This window comes from Gavia stellata, chromosome 6, assembly GCF_030936135.1.
Source record: "Gavia stellata isolate bGavSte3 chromosome 6, bGavSte3.hap2, whole genome shotgun sequence".
NCBI lineage: Eukaryota > Metazoa > Chordata > Aves > Gaviiformes > Gaviidae > Gavia > Gavia stellata.
Window position 1 is genome coordinate 16,533,013 of NC_082599.1, and position 24,688 is coordinate 16,557,700.

Genomic DNA, 24,688 nt, shown 5'->3' on the forward strand with positions numbered 1-24,688 from the left:
GTGTTCAGTTTTCGTCCCCTGACTACAAGAAGGACATTGAGGTGCTGGAGTGTGTCCAGAGAAGGGCGACGAAGCTGGTGAGGGGTCTGGAACACAAGTCTTATGAGGAGCGGCTGAGGGAACTGGGGTTGTTTAGCCTGGAGAAGAGGAGGCTGAGGGGAGACCTTATTGCTCTCTACAATTACCTGAAAGGGAGTTGCAGAGAGGTGGGTGCTGGTGTCTTCTCCCAAGTGACAAGTGATAGGACAAGAGGAAATGGCCTCAAGTTGCACCAGGGGAGGTTTAGATTGGGTATTAGGAAAAACTTCTTCACTGAAAGGGTTGTCAGGCATTGGAACAGGCTGCCCGGGGAGATGGTGGAGTCACCATCACTGGAGGTGTTCAAGGAATGTGTGGACGAGGCATTGTGGGACATGGTTTAGTGGGCATGGTGGTGTTGGGTTAATGGTTGGACTTGATGATCTTACAGGTCTTTTCCAACCATAGTGATTCTGTGATTGTGTGATACTTCAGCATATTGTTAATTCTGTTGATGATATCTCTGAAAACAGAAGGAATTGAACTGTTGAAAATGGAAAACACCAATATTATTGACTTGGAAGTAAAAAGGAAGATTATGTTAATGAGGCTTAGAATTAACAGGTAAACAGAGATGAAATTTTGTAGCAGAAACATAGAAGGGTCTGTTCCAGGGAAAACACTTGAAAAAGGACCCTGATATCCATACCTATATTTGTTACAAGGCTGCTAACTCTGACTAGCGTTAAGAACAATGTAAACTGGGCCTACACCATACAAGGACTGTTGATGTCTCATACTAGAAGTTTGACATTAACTCGATTAATTTCAAATACATCTTCACTTTAGAAAATATTCTGAAGAACTTTAAAGTCTATCTATAAAACAGTTTTACAAGTTATTCTTAAAGTATTTCACTGATTATGATGAGTGAAAGTATGTCCCATCAAAGTTTCATTCAATTTTTTTCCAAACGTTTAAAATTTGCCCATATCAAGACACTCCTCCATCCTTTGGGAGCTAATATCAACACAAGATATCAGTACTGGAAGGGAAAAACTCATGATACTCCTTATGCAAATGAAATTCTCACTGTAAGAATTTCATTTCTGAACAGGCTACAAAACCAGTGCTCATCTATGCTACACTGCATATTTTGAGTATGCATATATATATACCTCAAGTATGTGAAGAGTAGCTAACTTGGATATCTCTAGTGATCTCAGTGTGACAGCACGAGATCCATGCAGACTAACTATCCTGCTGAGCCATGACCGGATAGAGGTCCGGTGGATGAAATAAAAGGAACTAAAGGCCACACAAGGCTTCAAATCTACAGTGGCTTTAATAACCTTTTCCAGGCTCATCTGCCAAGTTGCAACAGCCAGTGAACCATGTGCTTCAGCTTCCTCCCTCTCAGCTCCCAACCCTCTTCTTCTATCCTAACTCACACATACTCTTCAAGGTAAACCTTTAATCCCCCATCATTAAACTGTATTCAGAGGAATGTAGAGATCTGTCACCCGTGTGTGCTGCCAGTTAAATGCTTGGCCAGAGCAAAGGGTGTGTAGAAAATTCTAATTTTGCTCACGTTATGCTGAATAAGTTCCAGCTACTGCAAGGGGCACTGTTTCCCATTTTAAAGGACACAAACCTTACTGAAAACTTTATTATGTTTCCTTCACTTTCAGTTGGTGGCAAGTCTAATGCTTTTTGGGGATTCCAAAAATGGAGACTATACCAACTGAGGAAACCTTTTCCTTATTTTTCCATCTAAGTACAAACCGTGTCTTCACAGCTCCCTCCCAAGGGAGGAGGCATTCTTTGGCAGGAATGATGATACTATTGTTTCTGGAAGAGGTGCATATGGACAGATCAGAATACAATTATTTAAGAGGCATGGGAATCACAAAGGCAATTTCAATTCCATTATTCCATTTTTTCTCTTTATTTCTGGCAATGCTTTATAATGTTCTCCAAACGATTAGGAAAACAACAAGTTTGTTGATGTCTAGTGAAGAAGAAGAAGAAGAACTTAGAAGTACCATGGTCAAAAGATGAATAGCTTTGAAAGTGAATCCATGTCTTCTTAATATCAGAAATAAAAGGGGTTTCATAAATTGTTCTCACTGTTCTTTAGTCTTTGCCTAAATTATTCACCATTTTGGTAGGCATCATGACAGACAATTTGATAGCTGGATTGATGCAGTAGAAAGCATTGTGGCAATTCTGGGAGAAAGGGAAAAACTGTATCCTTTCATCACCACCAGAGAAAAGAGGACAGGAAAGCCATGAGCAGAGGCAAGGACAGATACACAAACAGCAGCAAAGTCATACAAATGATGGAAAGCAAAACCAATGATCTTTAATGCTGTGAAGGTACTTAAGGAAGAGAGAATTAAATATAATTAAAGCAAGGGGCAAGAAAGGTTATATTAGTAGAAATGCTTTTTTGGAACTGCTTGAGATGCCTGCTCCACATTGGGAAAGCAACAAATATATCAGGGAAAACCATTACAGGGCTGGATAGACAGGGTAGGGCTATATAAAAGCTGAAAACTGACCACCTACATGAATGAAATACGGATGTGATGGAAGTTTACTTATGATGACAAAAGCTCTTTAGATGTTGCCAGAAAGTGATTAGTACCTGTCTCATCCCTTACCTGATTTTCTTTTCTTTACTCAGCCACTCCTTAGTGTGCTAAATCAGCACTTCAGCACCAAAGCTTCTGAATAACCACTAAGAACTGCTGCTTTCCCACATAGTAACTCCATGTCGTAAGATCTGGCAAACATCCAGATTAAAAAAAAAAATAAAGACTTTTACTAAACATCTTGAAAAGCTGATGAAACCTCTCTACTGTACCCTGTGGACAGCATGGTAAACGAGCCTGATGAAAATAGGACTCTGAGGAGACAGAGAAAACGGTATGAATTGCACTATGACAAATACATGCACGCACACACACCTCCCACTCCCATCACTTATGGCAGCTCTCCAGCTAATGAAGGCTCTTTAACTTTTCTGCATGCAAGGCACACATCCATTTATGGGAAGATTAGAAGTCAGGATGGTGAGTCTGCCTGAGGTCAGCAGGAACTTAATATAAAAAGTTGATTTTGAAGCACAGTTGTCCCACCCTCTCACCCCACCATGAACAGTTTGTTTATCATTGCGAGGGTAATTCTTTCAGCGTACAACTTGAAAAAGCGCTTTCAACCTAGCAATTTCAAACTGGACTCTGAAAGTCAGGTCTGTTCTGTAAATCTCATGTGCTGTCACCAACAATGAATGTCAGAATTGAGATAATTCTGTTGATAAAAGAACTGGAAAAAGGCTTGGATTCCTCTCCTCTGGCATTATTTCTGCAGAGCTTATAGAGTAGAGATTCATAAAATATATTTTGTCAATAGATTTCAGATAGGATTTTGACCATAAGCACGTTTCAAAATTTTTGAGTAAAAAGCTGTATATGGTCATCTTTCTAAACGGAATGACACTTAAAAAATAAATACGGATTTTACAATCATTTTGTGTGTCTGTGTGTGTGTGTGTGTAGCGACTGTGAAAACCACCGTTTCCTTCAACAGTCATAGACCCCAATGTTTTTTGATGCATGAACTGGACAAAAAGATCTAGACAGGTATACTTTTTTGGAATACTATCAGTGGGAGGCAAACCCCATACATCTTAAACTGATTCTGTCTTTAATTTTCATTGGCTGATAGAAGCGTGACAAGCTCGGCCAGTTAGCCAAAAGAATTGAGGAATAAAAAGGAAGGCAAGATGCTATCTCTGCTCAAGCAAGCTTTTTAGGTCCTTCCCTAAGAAATCAACTAGACCTCCCCAAATACTAGTATCTTTTGAACTTTAAATTTTGAAGAAATATATTAAATGATGGGGTTTGAACTGCTACATTTAGGGGTTTTTTTTTATTCCTTTGATATCTGTAAATTCAAATTCAGAAAAACACATGAATTTAGACTTTTTTTTTTTGCAAGTGTCTGATGAACTACTCTTAATCACAGTGGAGGCAAAATGTCAGCGAAGGCTCTATAAGCTCCATCAAAAGTTTTTTTGAATCACTGAAAATAAGATCTTGCTGAATCACCTGCACAATCTCAAGAAAGGCAGACGCTCTCCAAAAAAAAGAGACCCAGGGATTTGTTCCTCCACACTCAAGATGGAACATTGCATACGATTTCTAACACCCTTATAGCCAGCTATATGAGATCACTGGAGACACTGTGATGTGCTTTAAAGTACACAAGATATATGACACTAATGTATTTTGATTGATAATACATATCATATAGATGGATATATGATAATACATAGCTTGACATTTCCTTATCATTCAACCTACTTTCTGTTCTCTCCTTTCTCTGAGTCTGGGGTCTGAAGAAAGACAAATTAGCTATCACCTAACCTGGATTATATTAGAGTGGTGGGGTTTGGCACATAAAAGCACTTAGATTAATACAGCAAGGTGATCTATACATCATACTAATGAGGAGCTGTGACTGATGCTTTAACAGATGCACAGTCTTTGGATCTATTGTTGATTGTAAAGTTCACAATGTAACTTGCGTCCCCTAAATATTTTTGCCATTTACAGGTGAAGAAATAAGCGGGGCTATATTTTCAAATGTAAAACTTTTATCCACAATTTTGCTAATTGCAGGCAAGGTTACCGGGGTATGCCCCTTTAGAAGAGCCATCCTGAAGTGAAGAGGAAGACAAAACAAAATTGAAATCAAACAGAAAAAAAAAAAAGGTAACTTTAAAATGGGGACAAAGAAAAATGTTGCATTCTGAATACTCTGCTGTTACATAGTTAAGGCTGACTTCCATTTTGCACTACAGGTAAGGATCTAGTCTCTGCTTCCTATGAAATGCTAGTTTCACCACCAGCGAAGTATGTGGCAGAACGATCATCTCAGTGGGATTTCTTGTCATTTCTGGATGCAACCTGAGATGCAAAGTAATGATGTTCATAGCCGTCAGTGGTTTGAAATTATGCTATTGTGAGACCACCACTCCCGTCAATACCATATCTTTATGGTTGGATCAGCCAAGAACAATTTTGTGTCCTTCTTAAACATTTAGATGCTAATTTTTACAAAGCTTGTCCAGTGCCTAATTTCTTTGTCTTTAAAAAAGCCTGGAAATTTCTCTATATTACACCATAGTGGCATCAATTTTCTTCTGCAGCACTTGAGTCAACTTTTCTGTAGTACCTCAGTTACCACACAGACACTTTCATGATTGCACTTGATGTCCATTGCCCCTGCTCTTTTCACTAACAAAGCATATGGTAGCTTCACCTGCTTTGCTGAAGGGTTCCACATCTCTTTGCTGACAGTAGAAAGTGAAGGATCTTAGATCCCATTCTTGATGCTGAAGGAGCTCCTGCAGCAGGCACAGACTTTTCTGCCTCGTTCCTTTATATCCCCAAATTTGGCTCCTCCACTTTGCTGCTTCTATCCTAACGACTTTTCTCAATTCCTTCTGTGAATAAAGCATCTTCCTTCTTGAATTCAAGGAAGTCATGCTCTTTGCTTTCAGCTTCAGCTCCCAGATCAAACAGATAGAATGCAAAAGGAAAGCCTGCTAAAACCCTGTTGCCTAGACATGGAGCAAGCTCATTTGTTCAGTGATTCATATATATGCATCAGTCATAGACAGTAGCTGTGATGGGATGGAGGTTTTACCTCTGGTAAAAGCTTCAGCAGCGCTCTAAAGAATATGTTCGTATGAGGTTTTTTCCCCAAGGTCAGTCTTGAGTAGTTTTAGATAATCAAGAGCAGAGCCCTGACATAGGTTTCCCCACCAAATTTTGATCCTTAGGTTCTCTGCTGTAACTCCCACGTGAAATGGTCGTAAAAGTTTTCCTTTAGCAACAATGGCAAACAATGCATGTCTAATCTCAGTCTTTGAAATAGCTAAACCATTTTTGCCACAACTATAAAAAACTTGCTTCAGGCAGGCACCCAGCAAGCTAAGATACAAGCCAGTGGTGAGTTTAGTAAGGGTTATAAACAATGAAAAGCAACTGAGAATAGGGATTTATGATGGGATGTTTCAGACAACAGATGCCGGATGTTTTTAATGGTTAAAAATATAAATGAGGGCCAAAAGTGTGTTTCGTCTTCAAAGAGGATTCAGAGTCAATGCTTTAGGTAGCAAGATGACAAAATGTTTGCATGAATTTGCACAAATTAGCCAAAATAAATATCTAAAATGTGATATTATTCCCAGAGCTTGCTTTTGCTTTTAATTAGTCTAACACTATTGGAAATAATTAAATGTGATCTTGGTGATTGGGAACAAACTAGAGGTTTTTTTGGGTTTTATGCATTTCCAGTTAAAAGGTAAAAATAAAAATGATTTTTAGAACTACTCGTATTTTTGTCAATAAGAAGTTAATGTGTATCAGCAGATGCATCCTCAAAGTATGTTTCATCCTTCCAGTTCACAAAAAAGCCTAAACCTGATTGGGACAGGAGATACATTCCACATCATATTGTTTGCTTGAGTGAAAAGAAGCTTTAGAATTTAGTAACTGAATGAGAGCTTCAGATAAGCTAGTTGGACTCCAATAGTATCTTAGGCCACTAAACTCCATCCACCAACCTGCTAATCTCAATAATTTACTTAATTATTGAGCTCCTCAAGGTGAGTTGACCAGTCACAGTCTGTTGCTAAAGAGACTTTAAAATGTATTTGAATAAGCTGTCTGAACCATAAAATTTTGTTACTTTTAATTATGCTTTTCCAGTGTCAGGCAATGATAAATCATCTTAATAGCCTTTATCTACAAAGTGTGTTACAAGCAAAAAAGAATTTTGTTTGAGGTACACCATATCTGGCAGATTAATCACTCTTTTGTCCTACAAATTGACTTGCAAATTTGGAATAAATTTGACCTGGAACGCACCTTAAATTCTCAGAAGTTGTGTGCTATATTTTCCCAGCACATTGCAAATTAAAATGAGAAGAGCACTTGTGTTTGCATCAGGAACACTGAATGTCAACAAGTACTGTCAACTGATGAATCTCGGAATTTAATTCTTTAAAGGGCAGGAGGAAGCAGCTTTAATTTGCTTCTCCACAGACACCTGGTTTGAAGATTTATTCAAATATGTAATATTCTTTTAAGACCAAATCAAGATCACCTTTACTCTGCTGGAAAAATGTTGATGCTTAATTACATCATTATCCAGATATAGCTTCCCTGTAAGGCTCAGGTTTGCCAATTCCCTTTGCTTAACATGCTTTTATTGCTGGGAAAGACTGGAGATCTAAAGGAGCTGTAAATTATAAAAGAATTTCTAGAGTTTTATTGCACAGATCACAAATGGGAAGAAACATGGTTAGTGAACTAACAAACACAAAATTGTTAGATAAATTACTTTTAATAAAACACATTGGCCTTTACTGAGAAACTTTACCAAACTTATTTGTCAGATAAGGAAAAAGTATGTGATTTATATTGTCATACTAGGCTTAAACACCAAACAGAAAGATTCACTTTTTATGACAGCTGTTATATCACTTTTTCTCATTACAATACTTTTAAAGAGTCTTTTATCCTAAGTGACAAAAAATGTATGCTACAGACATGACATAACAATAAAGAAGACAGTAAATATATTTCCAATTGGCAAAGGAGTATTCTGTAACTGCGACAAAATGGGAAATTTACCAGGATGTTTGGCCTCTGCCCTGTTTTCAAGAAAGTGGCACCGCACTTAAACGCAAGTCCTGAAGACTGTTGTTTTGACATACATTAGCGCCAATAGAGATAACATACTGCCCTCTTTGAGCACACGGCATCCTTGTGTCAGACTTCAAGCAGGTCATGTGAAAGAATGGTTGCTGGGTATTTTGAACAGCAGATCAGAGAAGAGAAACTTCGTGACAGAACCCCTGAAACAGGTACGAGAGCACGCATGTTCAGTTCAGCAGAGCTCATTTAGTAAGGGCTTCCACAGCCAGTTCTCTTATGAGTTTGCACAGAACCAGCAGCTTCAAAGTGAGCATTTTCTTCTACATACTTCACACATGCTTAGGGTTTTTATTTCAAACTAGTTAAAATGAGTAATTACCTATGCATGTGTCAGTGTTGTCTTTGTGGAGTGTCTGCTGTTTGAAAAATTGAAAAGCCCAAGCCTCTATTTTCTTAGAATCCTGTCATTATGAAGTTCCTTTATTTACTGAGATGTTCTTAGATTGTGTACTCTATGCCAGCAAATGTAGCTAATGAGACATCCCCTTTGCTTATGGATAATGACAACTATAAGTTTCTTAAATAGATTGGGGTAAAGGACGTCTCAGCAGCTGAAACATGTACTTCTGGGAGTAATAATCATGAAGTTGTTCATTTTGCAGCTAACATTTCTTTTTGCTCATGTATGAAAGCAAATTAGCTGAAAAAGTAGCAAATAATTTACACACCTTTCATCAAAGTAATAACCTCCTACCACAGGAAATCTGTGAAGATCCAAACCCAGCAGCTGTATAAGAACATTCCTAGCAATAAGCATGTGAATAATCCCAGCAATAGTTGAGTTAGATGCACTAATGTATCTTGCTGACTACGATATAAATTAATAATTTCTAAAATAGCAATCAACAAAAATAGGCTTTCTGACACTTAAAGGCTAATAACCATTATGTTTAAAACATTTTATTGAAAACATGAAGAGAACTGTAGACAGATGTTCATATATATCATATGCTAGATGTTGTGGAGCAGCACTGCACCTTGTGAAGACCGAGTATGCATCTTGGCTTTACCAGACAACTATTTCCACACGTACTCATAGGTGGGGAGGTGTAGCAGTTGCTGCCCTGGATAAGACAGCACAGTCCTGCAGAATTTTTAATCACAGCGGAAAAATAAACTTGTTACAACATGAACTCAATTTAGAAGACTTAGCTTACCTCATAAGATAAACTAGACACAAAAATATTTTTTGTATTACTGTGTGAAAAGAAGCTGTAGATGAAACTAGATTATTAGGTAATTATTCTGTCATATGGAGTAGTTTTGAAGCAGTGTTCATCTTGCACACCTATCCTAAGTGAAAATACACCATTGAAATCCCTAAACTGAGAAGGGTCTTGAAAATGGAGGATGCCTAATTTCAGATGGTCCCTGTTAAAATCCACGATCTTCTTCCTCTTTTTAATGAAAAAGAGAGTACTTTTAAGGGAGGGACATTGCTATTCTGAGTCTTTCTGGCCTACTAAAATTCACTAATTTAAGAGAAAGGCTGCCTCTTTTTTTTTTTTTTATTAACTTCAAGGCTATTTGAAAAATTTCTAGTACAAATTGTGATTTCTCTCAGGAAGCAGACTTCACTTAGCCAAGCTGCGAGTTTGTACTTTGTCCCAGTTTGAAAGTTCATACCCGGATGTAAGAGGTACTGTTGTAAACTCTTGAGAGTCTCTGATCAGAATGGTTTAGCTGACTTTTTTTGTCTGGATACAGTCTGCAAGTTTTGATTGACTAGAATTAGAGCCCCCTGTAATAAATAAATAAAACTTGCAATAAACTAAGCTTAAAAAAAATACTGTGCAGACTCTTTTTTAATTTGGGATGAAAAGGTGGGGAGAGACTCTGCCCCTGGAGGTGGCACCAAGAGCCGTGTGCTGCAGTGCAGCCCGATCCCCACTCGCCCGAAGAATACTGCTTCCCAGCTCCAGGCGACATGCAGGCAACAAGGTCCACGGACACTTTAGGAAACACTGGCAGTTCCCTGACATCTGTGAACACCTCACGGAAGCGGTTTTTTCCCTCTTTAACTCTCCGGACAAGGAAAGAAAAAAACCGAAAAGAAACATGGGAAGTTTCTACCTCAACCGCCTGCTTTAAGCCTTTACTTCACACCCGGCCCCTCGGTTTTCAGGCGCACTTATAAAACTCGGCTCTCGCCAGAACTGCCCTGCTCGGGCGTGCAGCTGGCGAGAGGGCAGTGTCGCGACCCCCCTCACCGCCACCACGGCAGCGAGCGCCCGGCACCGGCCGTTAGCGCAGCCCGCCGCGCGGGACCGCTGCCGCCCGCCCGAGGCGGGAGGCCCCCGCCCCGTCAGGGGTACCGCGGTGCTCGACTACTCCCCGCCATGCGGCAGGGCGGGATCTCATCCCTCCTTGCAGCCCCGTGGCCGAGGTTATCCCTCGCCGCGTGGCCACAAACCCGCTCCGCTCCGCGCGGAGGGGGAGCAAAGCGCTGCGCCAACCTCAGCGGGGCGAAGGCGGGAGACGGAGCCCCGGCCGCTCCCCGCCACGCCTTCCTCCCCACCCCTGGGGAGCCCCGCCCCCTCGCGAGCCCCGCCCCCGCACAGCCCCGCTCCTCGCGCAGCCCCGCCCCCTCAACCCAATGGCAGTCCCATGGCCGTCGAAGCCGCGGGTGGCAGCTGTCCTTCCACCCCAGCAACAGCTTCGCGCCTGCGCCGTAAAGCTCTGTGGAGCCGGGCCGGGCCGCCCGTGCAGCGGCGCGCCTGTGCAGCACGTCCCAGGCGAGGGGGCGGGGCTGGGCGCTGCAGAGGGTGACGTCACCCTCGCTGCTCAGCCGTCGGCGCCTCCTCTGCCCGGCGAGCGGGGGCCGGGGCTTGCCGGCTGCAGGCGCCGCCATGGCTGCCATATTGGGGAGGAAGTGAGAGCGGGAGGCGGTGGCGGCGGCCAGGAAGGAGCCCTTCCCTTTTCCCTTCTGCTTGGGCGGACGCAGGCTTCTCGGCAACGGCGGCTTGCGAGACCCCCAGAGAGGGCGGCGTAGAAGCAGCAGCGGGTGGCGGCGGAGCTGAACGCCCGGGAGGCGGTGTTGGCCTAAGATGGCGGACCCGGCGGAGTGTAACATCAAAGTGATGTGTCGCTTCAGGCCCCTCAACGAGTCCGAAGTGACCCGTGGCGACAAGTACATCGCCAAGTTTCAGGGCGAAGACACCGTCGTCATCGCGGTGAGGGGCCGCCCCGGACGGGAAAGGCGGGGGAAACGGCGGGGGGGTGGGGGTGGGGTGTCAGGGGTCGGCGGGGTCAGATACCGCGGGGATGGGCGCGGTGTGAGGCGAGCGGGCAGGGCTGAGGCGCTCGGGAGCGCCCACGGGCGGGGACGCCTTGGGAAGGGGGGTGGCCTTTTTGGGGTGGGGGGGGAAGGGGAGGAGGGCAGGCAGAGCTGTGGACGGGGCCGGCTAGTTTGGGTATGGGTATGGTCGGGCAAAGAGCGGGGAGCCGCTGGGGGCAGAGGTCCCCGAGCAGTGGGCGTTGTGTTGTAGGGACACTTCGGTGGTAGCAGGTCAGGAAACCTTTGACGAAGGCTCTAGCGAAAGGCTTGCAGTTTGGGGAGGGCGTAGCGTGAGGTTTCATTGCCGAGCCCGAGCCACAGGGCACGCTTCAGTGTGTCCACGGAAAACGCGTGAATTACGAGGTGGAGACTAACAGGCGAGTCCTGCAGTGTGTCCCCCGGCTAGGCTGTCCCTGGTTTTGGCGACCGTGATGAGTTTGACCGCTAAATACGCGCTCAAAATGCGTACATTGGAACTACCATCAAAGTAATTGTCTACAGAGAGTTTTTTGGGAAGAAAATACAGAACAACAGTGCAAGCTCCATTTCATTGGTGCTTGTGATCTGTAAATTAGTCTTCGGCTGATAACTTTCTTTTTAAATCAGAATAAACAGACCATTTGGTTTATTACATGTTTGTAAATGTATTTAACTGAAGTCACCTTGCAAAGTATGAGGCCTGTTATAAAACAATCTGAATGTTATAGGGGAAAAGGTAACCCTTTCTTTTTTGTTCAGTGTGTCATATCTAGCTACAAAGTGGAACTAGAATATAAAATTAAAATACAATAGTTTATTGCTTGGTTTAGTTGCTAATGTACAAGCACACTCTATTCCCAATGTTTGTTTTATTTTTGCTAACTTTTAATTTGTGTTTTCATATAAATACTTTTCTCTCTAGACACAGTGCTGGTTCTGCATTGCTGAAAGTAACTTAGATGTCAGTTACTATCTGTCTTCAAATACTGTTTTTATATTCTGTTTCTTGAGGCTACCAATAATAGCTTTTTTTGCACAGGATCTGAAGTTGAAGGAGGTGATTTAATAAAATACTTTTTTTAGTATGACTTACTAAATACTAGTGCTATAGTCTATTAATATTCAACTGAATTTGTCAATAAAATATGGGCTTCCATGAGTTTGGAGCTACAAGAACGGTAGCATGCTTGTGATATGAGGTAATTTGGGCTTATTTCAGCTGGCAAGTTAGTATCTTGCGGTATATATCTTCATCCTGAGGTTGTACAGGTAAACTTCTCAGAGTAAGGAACCAAGCCTGGAAAATGGAAAATTTAACTAGAACAGATGATCTCAGTTCCATCAGTGAATACCCATTCATTGTGACACTACATACTCTGTTTAAAATCCATGATCAAGTTTAGAAACCTTGATGTTTTCTGACTTTTTTTTTAAAATGAATTTTCCATGTATTCTTTCAGTAGCTCTAGTCTAAAGAGAACGGAAACCTTAACATTGTTTAAATATTCTTTAAGTATGCTTTAAAAATATCTCAAATGTAAATCGTGCTGAGGTGGTACTGTGTGTGGGTAGAACAGTCTAATGGCATGCTCCTGAGGGATCATGTGGGGCTTTCTGCTTCGGGTTGATATTGAGGGTTACAACTGTACTTTGGTGTTTTCTGCATTGGTGAAAATGACAACAAAAAGTCCTTCAGTGGTCCTAGGTCCAGGACTTGCTGTGTCTGACTTTGAGAAATATGCCCCCAAAAATTAGCGGTGACAGTATTTGAGTTCTGTTTCACAAAATCCTAATAAAGGATTGATATTCTGTGGTTTTGATTTTATAATGGTGGATATATGACAAGTTTGATGTTACCAAAGTTATTACTTGATTCTCTAGAACTGTTGAGACAATTACTTTAACTTGTGTTTTTGCTGGGTTTGTGTTTTGGTTTTTTTTTTAACAAGCTGACTGAGTTTGTACAAAGTTATGAACCTTCCAACTTGAGGCTGTAGCCAGACACCTCTTGTGTGTGTATGTGTTGTAGAATTGCTCAAGGGAGGTTAGTAACAGAAACAGTCCTCATGAAACAGTTTCTAAAAACATTCCTCAATAAGCTGTATGGTGGTTACGTTCAGCTGTTTGATTTCTGTCTTTATTGCTACATGCAGTATGCTGCCTGTTGAATGGTAATTGAGCCACTTTTTTTTTTTTTAAATCTGCTTTCCTCAGCTGCCTGAAGGACTTACACCTTCTGTGTGCACCTGGGTCTGTGCTGAAACAGCGAAGGCTTCTTTAATAATACTTGGGAGTTGCCTGTAATGGTAGATAGGAGGTGAAAACTAGGAGATGTGGAAGGAGAGCTTATACCAGACTGCAGATTTGACACCTCTGTGCAGGAGGGTGGGGAGGGAAATCAGTGACTATAACCAAACCATCCTCCTTCCTTGACTCCCCTGTCATCTCTGAGCTATCTATCCTCCCTTCTCTTCCTAGTTCCTGTGTAATTACTGCCATGGTTGTCTTTCTGGACGAGTGAGTTGTTTGGATTTCAGTTAGATAAAATACTTGTTTTAATTGTAGCTAGTGTGTAACAACAATTTGAGGGGACATATGGTGTTGGTCTGTTTTAAAGAGCAGACTTTGAAAAAGTATTGTCCTTCCACAGGATGAAACTTTTTTAACTAAGTAAAGAGCTTTTAAATTATTAATTAAAGGGGGTTTCTTTCCACTTTAATATTTCATTAAGTATTTTCTTCTAATGGTTCTTCCTGTTACGTAAATATAAGGGTTTTTTGTTAAAACAGATAATAGGGTGACTTGTTATGAGTATATAGCTTTTATAGTAAACATCATAAATAAGCCTATATACAAAAATTTGATAGCAATTTGCTTATGGATATCAGGCTTTTGAGTAAGACAAAACAGGGATGAATAGCAAGCTTACAATATATGTGATTATGTACTTTATTTTTTCAACTTAGTAGCTTTATAGTTCTGCATAACATATCTATACTTCTTTTCAAAAAACATTTCTATAGCTAGTCTTGCTCATCTTACAGCTGTCCAAAAGATAAGATAGATTACCGAATACAGTGACGCTCGAGGATTTCAGACTGAAGCCTAAGCTGAAAACAGTACTGTCAAATGACTGAAGTAGCGAGGTGTAATGGGCAGTATCCCTCTGTTGTCCAAATGTTTCTAGTAATGATCATAGTATATTCCTTATTTCTATGGCTTTTAAGAAAGAATCGTGGCTACCTGCCTGTATTTTCATATTTGTTTAGAGTACTGTTTTTTTGTACGCAAGATGTAACCCCTGTGATTCTGGGAAGAGCTTGAGAGGTTTAGCTTCTTTTTCATTACCTTTTAAACTAATATTGTAATGATAGTAAATGAGAGCGAAGCTAGGTTTGTTATGTTAGAATCAGATTAATGAAGATTACTTGCTATTACTGCAGCTTTTGGCAGCAGATTATTCAAAAGGAAAATGTAATTCATGTGCATTCTTGGAAGAAAGGCTGTGCCGGCCCGTATAAATGCAAGAAACAAGGTGCATTCTTAAAGCAACTTCTTTGTGGTATTATTTTGCTAGTGTGAAGGAAAGCACCATTTAATTAGAAACACACAAATAAAAATGCTTAATGTCTACAGCGCAGCTTAAACATAAATCAGAAATAGCAATCTGTAGCTGGAACAACAATATTCTTTCAGTGTTGCTCTCAATTTTTTTTTTGTTCTATGAAATGGTGGATGATAGAGAAGTTTTTCAGATGATGCTGGTATGATGATTTAACAGAAGGTAAATATTCTGGCTTACAGTAACGTGTAAAGGGAGAGCTATACTCCCTGGCTGGCTGCTGTACCACTTGCTTAGAAACACTTCACTCATCTCATATTTGGTTGTTGTTATGAAATTCAATGACCGTTTTTATGCCAGCAGTACTTTCTTTTCTCTTTAGAAGAAACTCTTTACTAAAGCAAAGCTTGGCTGAAACTCTCGTTCCAAATTTAATTTTCTCTCTGGTTTGATGCTGGAAATTGAGTTTCCAGTCACAATTTTTAAAAAATAAATTACATGGTTTAGTCCTTCTCTAACAACAATAAATAACTGCTGTAAAAGTTGATACTTGGGTTGCAGTATTTGCACAGAAATAAGAAAAAATAGGGCAGAAAGAGCTAAGATCCACTAACTGTTCTGTGTTGGCTGCAGTTTTGTATGCATAGAGCTAGGACAAGAAGAAAATCCTTTTTCCTTATCCTAAAAATAAAATACTAATTTGGAACAGTGCCTTTTCAGTCATTCGCAATGTTGGACTCTGTTAGGTGTGTCAAAGCAGCAATACCTTAGCTTAGTAATAGGAAGAACTGAGTCAGGTATTTGACATCATACTTTCTAGAAATTGTTCAGTGTGGGATTTTTCCTTTATCGTATTTTGCACTGATGGGAAGAATGTTCTTTATTAAAGATGTGAAACTTAAGTAATGGGCTTACCTCCCCTTTATTACTTCAACCTCTTACCAAGAATAAGCTAACCATGGGTGGGTATAATATTGCTCTAGCAGTCCATTCTAGCAAAAAAAAAAAAGTAAAGAGCATCTGGATGTGTTGTGGTAGAAAAATACGCTGCTGATTTTCAGTTAAGTTTTCACTATTGACTTTGCTTCAGATACTAATGCACAGAAAATAAGGTCAACTTAGGTGGTGTTATGAGTAACCAATTCTGTAGTTTACAGAAAGTTACAATGGGAAAATGAAAGATATTTTTGAATTATTTCTATGGAGATAACCTTAAGTATTTCCAGGACTTTTAAGGTAAGATTTCAATCTAGTTGTAATCAGTTTTTTGTGTAGTCCTTATTGAAGGTACTGAGAAAAACTAACTTTTCTGAAGAGTGAACTCTCATGTGTGCTACAATCTTGTATAATTTGGATACGCTGAGCATCCTTTTATATAAGGGTAATTGGTAACTAGTCTTTAAGTTAACTGCGGAACTGTCTACTTAAACCCTTTTTTAAGATTCAGTTTAACTACTGCTAAATCATGTTGGCAGATGTACATTGTTGAAGGCTATGAGAGTGCTTGCAAAGTTTTTGCTGTGGGACGACATACCTTTAATAGAAGCAACTACAGGAGCTGAAGTTGTCTTGTAGTTGATTACTGATGGAACAAATGCTAGGCAGGGAGTGAATGTAAATGTTGAATTCTCTGTATTTGGAGAGAGGAAGTCAGAAGCTCTACTTGTTTGCTTGTTATTTGGTTGCTTATAAGTTGTATGTTTTAAATTTTTATTAGGATTTGAGTAATGTTTGCTTAACACTTCTGGAGTATGTTGAAGCAGCATCATATCACAGTAGTGACACTGCTACTACCACTGTTATGGACACCATGTGGTAATGTTGCTTAATCTTTTGTGTTTTCAGTTCCATCATAGTATCTAATTGTTTACTACTTGAGGAAGAAAAGGCATCTGGTATAGAAAAAATAACTGATGCTTTAATCTTTCTTGATTAATCTCTTAAAGGTAATGAGGAGGCTTTCTAGGGCAGGCTAATCTGTGTAATGCTGTTTTAGCTTTTTTACAGCAGAAAGGAGGCTGCAAAGAGAAGTGGTAAGACACAGCATTCCAGATGTCAGAGATGTGAAACCTTATGAGTGGGAGCAACTTGTATGCTTAAAACATAATTATCCTCGAACCTGCTTGGCTAAACCTAGATGGTTAGATACTCATTCAGTAATGATGGAGCTGGGACATGCCTCTAATATGGGTTTTCATAGGTGTGATAAATTTACTGTGACCTGGGAGGGGAGGGAAGTATGTAGTTGGATTTTTGAGTGCTTTGAAGTTGTATTGTGGCTTCATCTAGGAACGTGTAATACTGAGGATGTGTAAACAAATACTCCATTTTCCACCTGCAAGGGATGGGGAAGTGACAAGTGGCATAAACAGGACCCCTTGTGAGGATTTTTTTTTTGTCAGAATTATTGAATTTTGTGGGTACATTGGTAACAGTTAACTTGAGGGAAATTGGGATTTGTCATGTGCCTAGCAGCTTTCATTGTATAAATAAACAAGATCAATTAAAAGCATTACTGTCCGAGTGAAGTCCTTACAGCTTGGTTTTCTGTTCTTAAGTCCATAGCATTCATCATATGTGCTATTATTTATATTAATGTTTTGTAAAACAAAAAAAACTAATAGGAGATACAGTAATTTGGCTCTGTTCTCTTATGAAGGCATTTGAATGGCAATTGGAGAGTAGATAGTCTATATGTATTCTATGTCTGCGGATTACTGTCAGATTAGTAAACATAATTTTCCTTTAGCACAGATGAAGAAGAATAGTTCAATTCAGTCAACCTTTGCTTGGCAGAAGAATTAAAAAAACGCAAACCCCTCTAAACACTGTTTAAAAATTTAGAGAAGGAAAGCTTTTTCAGAAACTGCTGCAAATACCTGTAGATTACAGGATGGTTGCAGACTAGTGCAGGTTGTGCCTACAGTTCTTTGTAAACAAGGTATCTTCCTGTACCTGTAACTAGGCTCGATACTTTTTTATCTTTAAGTTGGATTTCTTTGAAGTAAATAAAAAAAAAAAATCTGCTATTTGGCATCAGAAATATTCTGTAGTAATATATAATTACAAAATAATGTATGTCTATGCATTCAAGCACATACACTATGCAAAGTTATTTTTACATTCTAATGTACTTTTCTGTGCTCATAGTTGTCATGCCTTATTGGGAACAGCAAAGATCATATATATTGGGATCTGTGAGAAATAGTGAGTATAGTTGACAGTTGCTGCATAGACTGTCAGAAGATCATATCCAAGAATTTTCCGTAATTATTCTAAAATCAATTTAATTGGAATAATTGTCATATCTATATTTTCTGGAGCAATAATTTGGAGAAGAGTTTAAATCTTACAAGTACAAACACACAAATTACTAATGCTGCACAGATTGTTTGCAGTGACGTTGAATGCTATCACTCTTCTCACTATATTTTTCCAATGTCTAATGGTAAATATGATCCTCCAAAAGGGTGGTATTTCAGTGCATGCAAATATGTTGAAGAACTTGAGCATGAAACAGATCTGATTAATGTTTTGTGATGTAGATGACTTGCAGTGTGTAGTGTAGCTGAAGTTTGTGAAGTTGGAGGCTTTTTGAAACTGCAGCTGCTAGTGAGAAAGAAACTTCAGGGTTACTTGAATTTGTTAGTTGTTTGTCTTCTGGTGTATGTAATGGCCTCAATTCTACCTGTAGAACATATGAATTTGAGGTGTATTTGAAGCTAAAATGAGTAGTCGAGAAGGCTTGTGATTTCCTTGCTGTGAAACAAGCATTCTGACAAACTTCAGCACCTTAGGGATAGTTTCTGCCTACTGAGTCTTGTGGTTTCTTAGGCGCATTTACGCAGTAAATGCTGTAATTATTTTTTCCAAGAGGGAGATCATCCACCTGAATTCAAGCCCTCTCAGCAGATAGATATGTGTGGAATCTAAAAAGCTTTGTCTAGTGTTATGCTAGATGTTATTAAAAGACAAATAGAAGGTCAGGCTGGGGAAGGGAACGTGGTGGGTGGGTGAAAGATGGAAGCGGTAGTTGTTCCTTTTCTAGGAAGGCAGTTCCAGAATATCCTTGGGGAGGATGATAATGAATTAAATTTAGGCAAAATGGAGCACTTAACAGTTGCAGTGAGTTTGGCAATGGTAACTGACCTAGATCCCTTGTAAACCTTGCCTGTCTGCTTGGCTATCTACTAAACCAAGCTCTGAAAATGCTGCAAAAATTTGAACTTCATAAAATGAGCATAATAGTTCACATCAGAACTGCATTATGAAAAATCTCTTCTTTAAAACAAAGCAAAATCCAACATTCCTTTTGGAAAGCTGTGTCAGAGCTTCCTCTTACAGTGTCTTCCAAAATTATTCTTCTGTGAAAGGTTCCCTTCCTCCAAAATGGCCTTTTCCTTCTGCTTATGGAGCTTTATTTTAAGGATATAATGTGTGGGGAAATAGTTCTTGTGTTGACTGTAGGTGATCTGAATGTTTCTTCTTGGTTTGAGGTTTTTAACAAATATTACCATGACAGACACTATGTGTGATGTGGTATAAGCTGTTTTTAGTAATTGGGTTTACCAAAGTAAACCTGCTACCAGAGTAGAAGAGAATAAGGGGTTCTCAGATGTACAGACTAGGCATTAGTTTACCTTGTAAATCAAGTAAATTGAGGTCATGTGGCAGAATAGTTTTGGAGAACTAGATTGCACTTCGAAACCAAATGTATTTAATTAAAGGCCTTACTTGTAGGTAAGCATGTGAAGGTAAGCAACACGATATAAGCTGATTTCCTCACTACAGCCTTCAAGTGCTTAAAATAAAATAAAAGTTTGGGCTGAGACAGTATAGGCTACTTCTAAACTATATGAACAAACACCTTCCAGTATCTGTTTTTTTAATAGTGCTTCTGTGTCTTTGTTTTTTTCCCCTAGTCCAAGCCATATATATTTGACCGTGTATTCCAGTCAAACACATCCCAGGAACAAGTATACAATGATTGTGCTAAAAAGATTGTCAAAGGTAAGGTGGAACAGCAACTTTAACCATAAAAGTCTCATATTTGTGTGGATTTCAGTGTTGAAAACTGATACTTCTATTGTTCCCTTTTACCTTCTGAATGTTTAATAAAAGCAGACATGCATTGTAGCAGTATAAAATCATCCTGTAGTTGAGCTGATAAATTATGTCAATGTCAAACCTGCTGTTTCAGTCAATTGCAACATGTGATAACATTTACCTGTCATGTTTTGGTTTTTTGCAGTGCTCTGCAAAAGATTGTTTAAAACAATTTTGTCAGAAATTAATCAAAATAACTCTTATGAATAGGTTGGGGATTTTTTTTCCCAAATTTATTGGTGAAAACATCCTACAATTGCTTTAGTTTGCTTGGAGGAATATAAGAGGAAAGGAAACTTGTGAGATCATGTGTATGCTATAGATCTTTTCTAAGCTTGTTTATTTAATACACAGTTTAAGGGGGAGTTTTTTTACAATGTGATTTTTAGCTTCACAATTACAAATTTAAACGTGAGTTATTGCTGTGCATGTCAGGGTGTACAGTTTCTCCAAACTTGAATTGTCAGAATTGGCCTAGTAACTTCAGAAAATCAAGCCTTATCACAAAGAAGGTTATACCACAGTAAGTTGTTGCAGTAAGCAATTAGCTAGTTTCCTGAAAATAAAATTGATTAATCTCTTGAGGAGGTCAGTAATAAGTTCTAATTGACACAACTTTCAAAACAACTTTAACAAAGCCTTCCCCTAAAATATCAACTATTAGTGACAGGAGAAGATTGGGTCAATGTAGGGGGTTTTTGGACAATTAGGGAAGTGAATTGCTGTGGAAAATCCATGCTGCTGCAAGTATTTAACCTTCTAATGAGCTAAATAGTAATCAGGATTAGATCAGAAGTTTGCTTCTTAAAAATCTGAGTTTACTAAGAATTGTAATGCTGCCCCTTTTCTCCATCTAAAAATCTGATCTCTGTTTCTCTGTACAGCATTTCTAGGCTGTGCTATGTCATGTGGCAAATGAGCTCTAGTGGTGGTACAAATAGATTGCAGGCATGGTGGGGTGGCAAAGGCTTCCCAATTTGGAGTATCTCATGCTTGTTTTTGGAAAATAAAAAGTTTGTTTGCAGGATGTGATTCTACATTAACTGGCTTGTAAACAAACCAACCCATCAGTTCCTTACCTGTCAATCTAAAACTTTGTGTTGGTTCATTCAAAATTTGAAATACAAGCTTATGGCCAAAGAGTAAGATGCTTGAAACTTACAGCATAGCCCATTCTCTTCACAACTGGACAACTAAACTTTCCTGAGAGAAAATATTGCAGCATTCTCATGTATGGTGGTTTCTTCTGAGTTATCAAAGATTATCTGTTCAACCTGTCAGCTGTATCAATTTCCTTTTTGTTCTTGACTTTGAAGTCCTGATTTTTTTCTGGTTGAAGGAACAGGTGCTTCTAATACGGTATACTTCTAAAACGCAGTCGATTATGACCATGCATTAAAAGGGGTAGGGAGGAACACCCTCTCTCCCCCCAACTCTGGCACAGAGTTCCCAAACATTAAATGATTTAACTCGCTGAACATTTTAGGAACTGCCTGCTTGCATTCTATTTCATTCAACTTTCCTTTAGAAGAAGGAAATGAAACCTAATGAAAATACTCTTTCCCTTTAGATGTGCTGGAGGGATACAATGGTACAATATTTGCTTATGGGCAAACATCGTCTGGAAAGACACACACTATGGAAGTAAGAAATCTTAAAATAGTTTTCCTCTTAATGTCACTGTAATCTCTTTTCATCACAATAGTCTTTATCTTTCTAGAAATAAGATGTCTGCTTGTTTTCACCTTGCAATTTTAATTTTCATTCCATTGCAACATTTTGATACCCAAAATGGTTTTTTTAGGACTGAGAATGGCAATTACTGTATTTTTTTCAGCCCCCAGTAGCAGGATCAGAAACACAAGAATAATGTTAATAGTACATTTTCACTTCTAGTAGTTTAGGAGATTTGAGCTTGTTCTTTTCACTCCTGGCAAATGCTGGGCCTAAATGGATGGTCAAGACTTTCCTTTATAGATAAAATAAGTGCATCACACCTGTCAGCATTTTAAAACTAATTTGCCTGTTAACTGTTTGTTTTGCCTTCAGCTACTGTTTGTAATGTTGGATTCAGTATGAATGTTTCAATTTATTGTGTCTTTTTCTAATAAGGGAAAGCTTCATGACCCAGATGGAATGGGTATTATTCCAAGAATAGTGCAAGATATTTTTAATTATATTTACTCTATGGATGAGAATCTTGAGTTTCATATTAAGGTAAAATTTTCTTCATTGTTACTTATTTAATCTATATTAAAACTGGAAGTAGTCTGTGGTTAAATGGATGTTCTGTATCTGTTTCAAATGCCTGTAACTTGGAAAATCTAAACGTGAGTTATTTCTGAAGTAACTGACTCTTCTTAAAGAATTACGTTAACACTTTAATCTTGTTTCCATTAAACATTGATGGTAGCTATCCTGATAACCTATGGCAGTGCTGATAGTGCTTGAAGATTTGATCAAAATAGTTTCTTCTTAAAGGTGTATTTTAGTTAAGCCTTAAGGACTTGAGCTAGGTGTAGTATTATGTGGGAGGTCGTAATAATCATGCTGGATCCTTCTGATCAAAAAGCAAAGCATTTTTGCTTTCTGATGCTGTATCTTTATTCCCTTTCCCACTTCTAGGTGTCATATTTTGAAATATACTTGGATAAAATAAGGGACCTTTTGGATGGTAAGCCTTTTATTTATATTGAACATAGAAAATAAATTGTTTTGTCGAGAGATATAAAAAAACGCAAAAACCTTCTCATGATACCAAGATAGGTATGTTATGCTAATAACCTATAAATTATAAGGGTACTTCAAAATAAGAAAGCATGGAGCTAATCTATATAACAATACTAAAGCTGCAGTAGTGGTTGTTTCATGTATATTAAGTTTTTTATAAAGTGTTGCTGAGAAATAACATCTGTGACTTGGACATGCATTCTACACAGCTCATTCATTTTGCAAAGAAATCATATGTACCTTAGCTTTAGAACTTTTTCTCTTCCAGTTTCAAAGACCAATCTTTCTGTTCATGAGGACAAAAATAGAGTTCCCTATGTAAAGGTGAGCATCAATCTGATATGTTTTCATCTTTCACTCCTCTGGTGTATGCCATTTACTTCTGGCTTATTGGTGTGGTGGGTTTTTGCCTTTTTTTTTTTTTTAAAGGGTTGCACAGAGCGTTTTGTATGTAGTCCAGAAGAAGTTATGGATACTATAGATGAAGGAAAATCAAACCGACATGTAGCAGTTACAAGTAAGTATTTTTTTTTTGTCTCCTTTTAGTGCTTTATTGATTTGCTTCTGGTATGCCTTAAAAAGTAGGGAAGGCAAAAATAGTGACCTAAATTCAGGTTTTTGAAGGATCTAGTATAAGCAATTTTAGCATGTCTTTCAGAAACAAGTATTTCAGTTAATTTCTTATTAGATGTTGTTACTTAGACTTGGATTGGAAGGAGAGAGTAAGTGATCACTGTATCTCTGAATCATTGGAGAAAAACATGTAGTTCTGCGTTAGGAATCATGTAAAATTCCAGTTTGTAGGATTTGTTTCAATTAACCTATGAACCCATAAGTAAGGCACTGTGGCTTGTCTACAGTTTGGCCTTTCTGTTACATATTCTAGGAAAAGCTGGTCAGAATATATATTCAGACATGCTGCAGATTTAAGCAGCATCCCAATGTCCTAAGCTTTTTGGCCTGTGGCATGCAACTGAGTTGCAAGGTGCCGTGTCGTAAGTCTCCAAATTCCCACAAGAAGCAGAATTAGGAAGTGGCAGAGGGTTAAAAAAAAAGGGCAAGGAAAGATGAGGTGCATGCAAAATAATACTTCAGTTCTTAGCAACTGAAGTGACTGTCAGAAATCTTTGAGAGCCAGTTTGAGGGTGAGTTTCGTAATCTTCCTGTGTCTAGTTCTTTATTCAGGAAAAGAAAGAATATACAGTCATTAAGAAAATAAAAGATTTTTCTTCTCCTTTCTTTGGTTAAGGATCAAAAATAAAAATATAACGTTCCTTTTAAGGATTGACTCAGTCCTGCACATCTGCTTTGTTGCTTCTAGGTAGTAAGGTTCTGAAGTGGGCACCAGACTAAGTAACAGAGAAATAGCAGAAATTTGGAGAGAAGGATATTTTTGTATGTTGAGCTGCTTCTGTGGCACCACTAAGCTGGTCCTTTCAGGCTTGTGAGGAATTTATGGTTAAAAGGAAGAAGAAATAGGCAGATATTCAGATTGCAGCGAGCTTAAATTTTGTTAATGAATTAAAATCATTCTTTAAATTCACTAAGTCTTGTTTACTCTGCATGTTTCAAGGCAGAGGGAGCAGTAGGCATTTAAACTAGAAAGTGGTGAAATGTTATGGCCATCTAGTTAAAATTTTCACAAAGGGATAAAATGTGATACATTGTAAATCTACCAAAAAAAAAAGTTCTGGTATCAGAATGTAAATGTGCTTTCTGTTCTCACAAAATAAATGAAATGTGTGAAATCTATAGTTGACAGGCTAGCAAATCTTATCAGTGAGCTTATGTGGTATTAATTAAGGCCAAGGGAGACTGGATCTTTCTTACTGAATTAGATGATACTATTGGTTTTGCTGCCTCTAATTTTATTGTCGTTGAGAGATTACTCGATACAGTTTCATGAGCTTTAGATCTGTCGCTTTGCTGTGGGAAGATACTGTTTTGTTAAGTTTGATTGTACAAATATTTTTGACAATTTATATATTTTGGATTATAGATATGAATGAACACAGCTCCCGAAGTCATAGTATTTTTCTTATTAATGTAAAACAAGAAAATACTCAAACAGAACAGAAACTAAGTGGAAAACTTTACCTTGTGGACTTGGCAGGTAGTGAAAAGGTAATTCTAAATGTCTTTTTCTACTCTGAAAAACTCCGGTTATTCTTTACAATCAAATATTTTACATTAATGTAATACTGATTGTTTAGTTGTCAT

At 38.7% G+C, this 24,688-nt stretch overlaps 1 protein-coding gene across 1 annotated transcript in view; it reads left to right on the forward strand.

Moving 5' to 3' along the window:
- Positions 1-10,719: 10,719 nt before the first annotated feature.
- The window catches only part of KIF5B (kinesin family member 5B), a 37,974-nt gene continuing 24,005 nt past the window's right edge, over positions 10,720-24,688 (forward strand). Inside the window, exons 1-8 of the mRNA XM_059818415.1 lie at positions 10,720-10,987; positions 19,555-19,642; positions 21,309-21,382; positions 21,851-21,955; positions 22,364-22,412; positions 22,737-22,792; positions 22,898-22,985; positions 24,468-24,592. Coding sequence (XP_059674398.1) covers positions 10,862-10,987; positions 19,555-19,642; positions 21,309-21,382; positions 21,851-21,955; positions 22,364-22,412; positions 22,737-22,792; positions 22,898-22,985; positions 24,468-24,592 — 711 coding nt within the window. The 5' untranslated portion in view covers positions 10,720-10,861. The remainder of the gene's footprint in view (positions 10,988-19,554; positions 19,643-21,308; positions 21,383-21,850; positions 21,956-22,363; positions 22,413-22,736; positions 22,793-22,897; positions 22,986-24,467; positions 24,593-24,688) is intronic.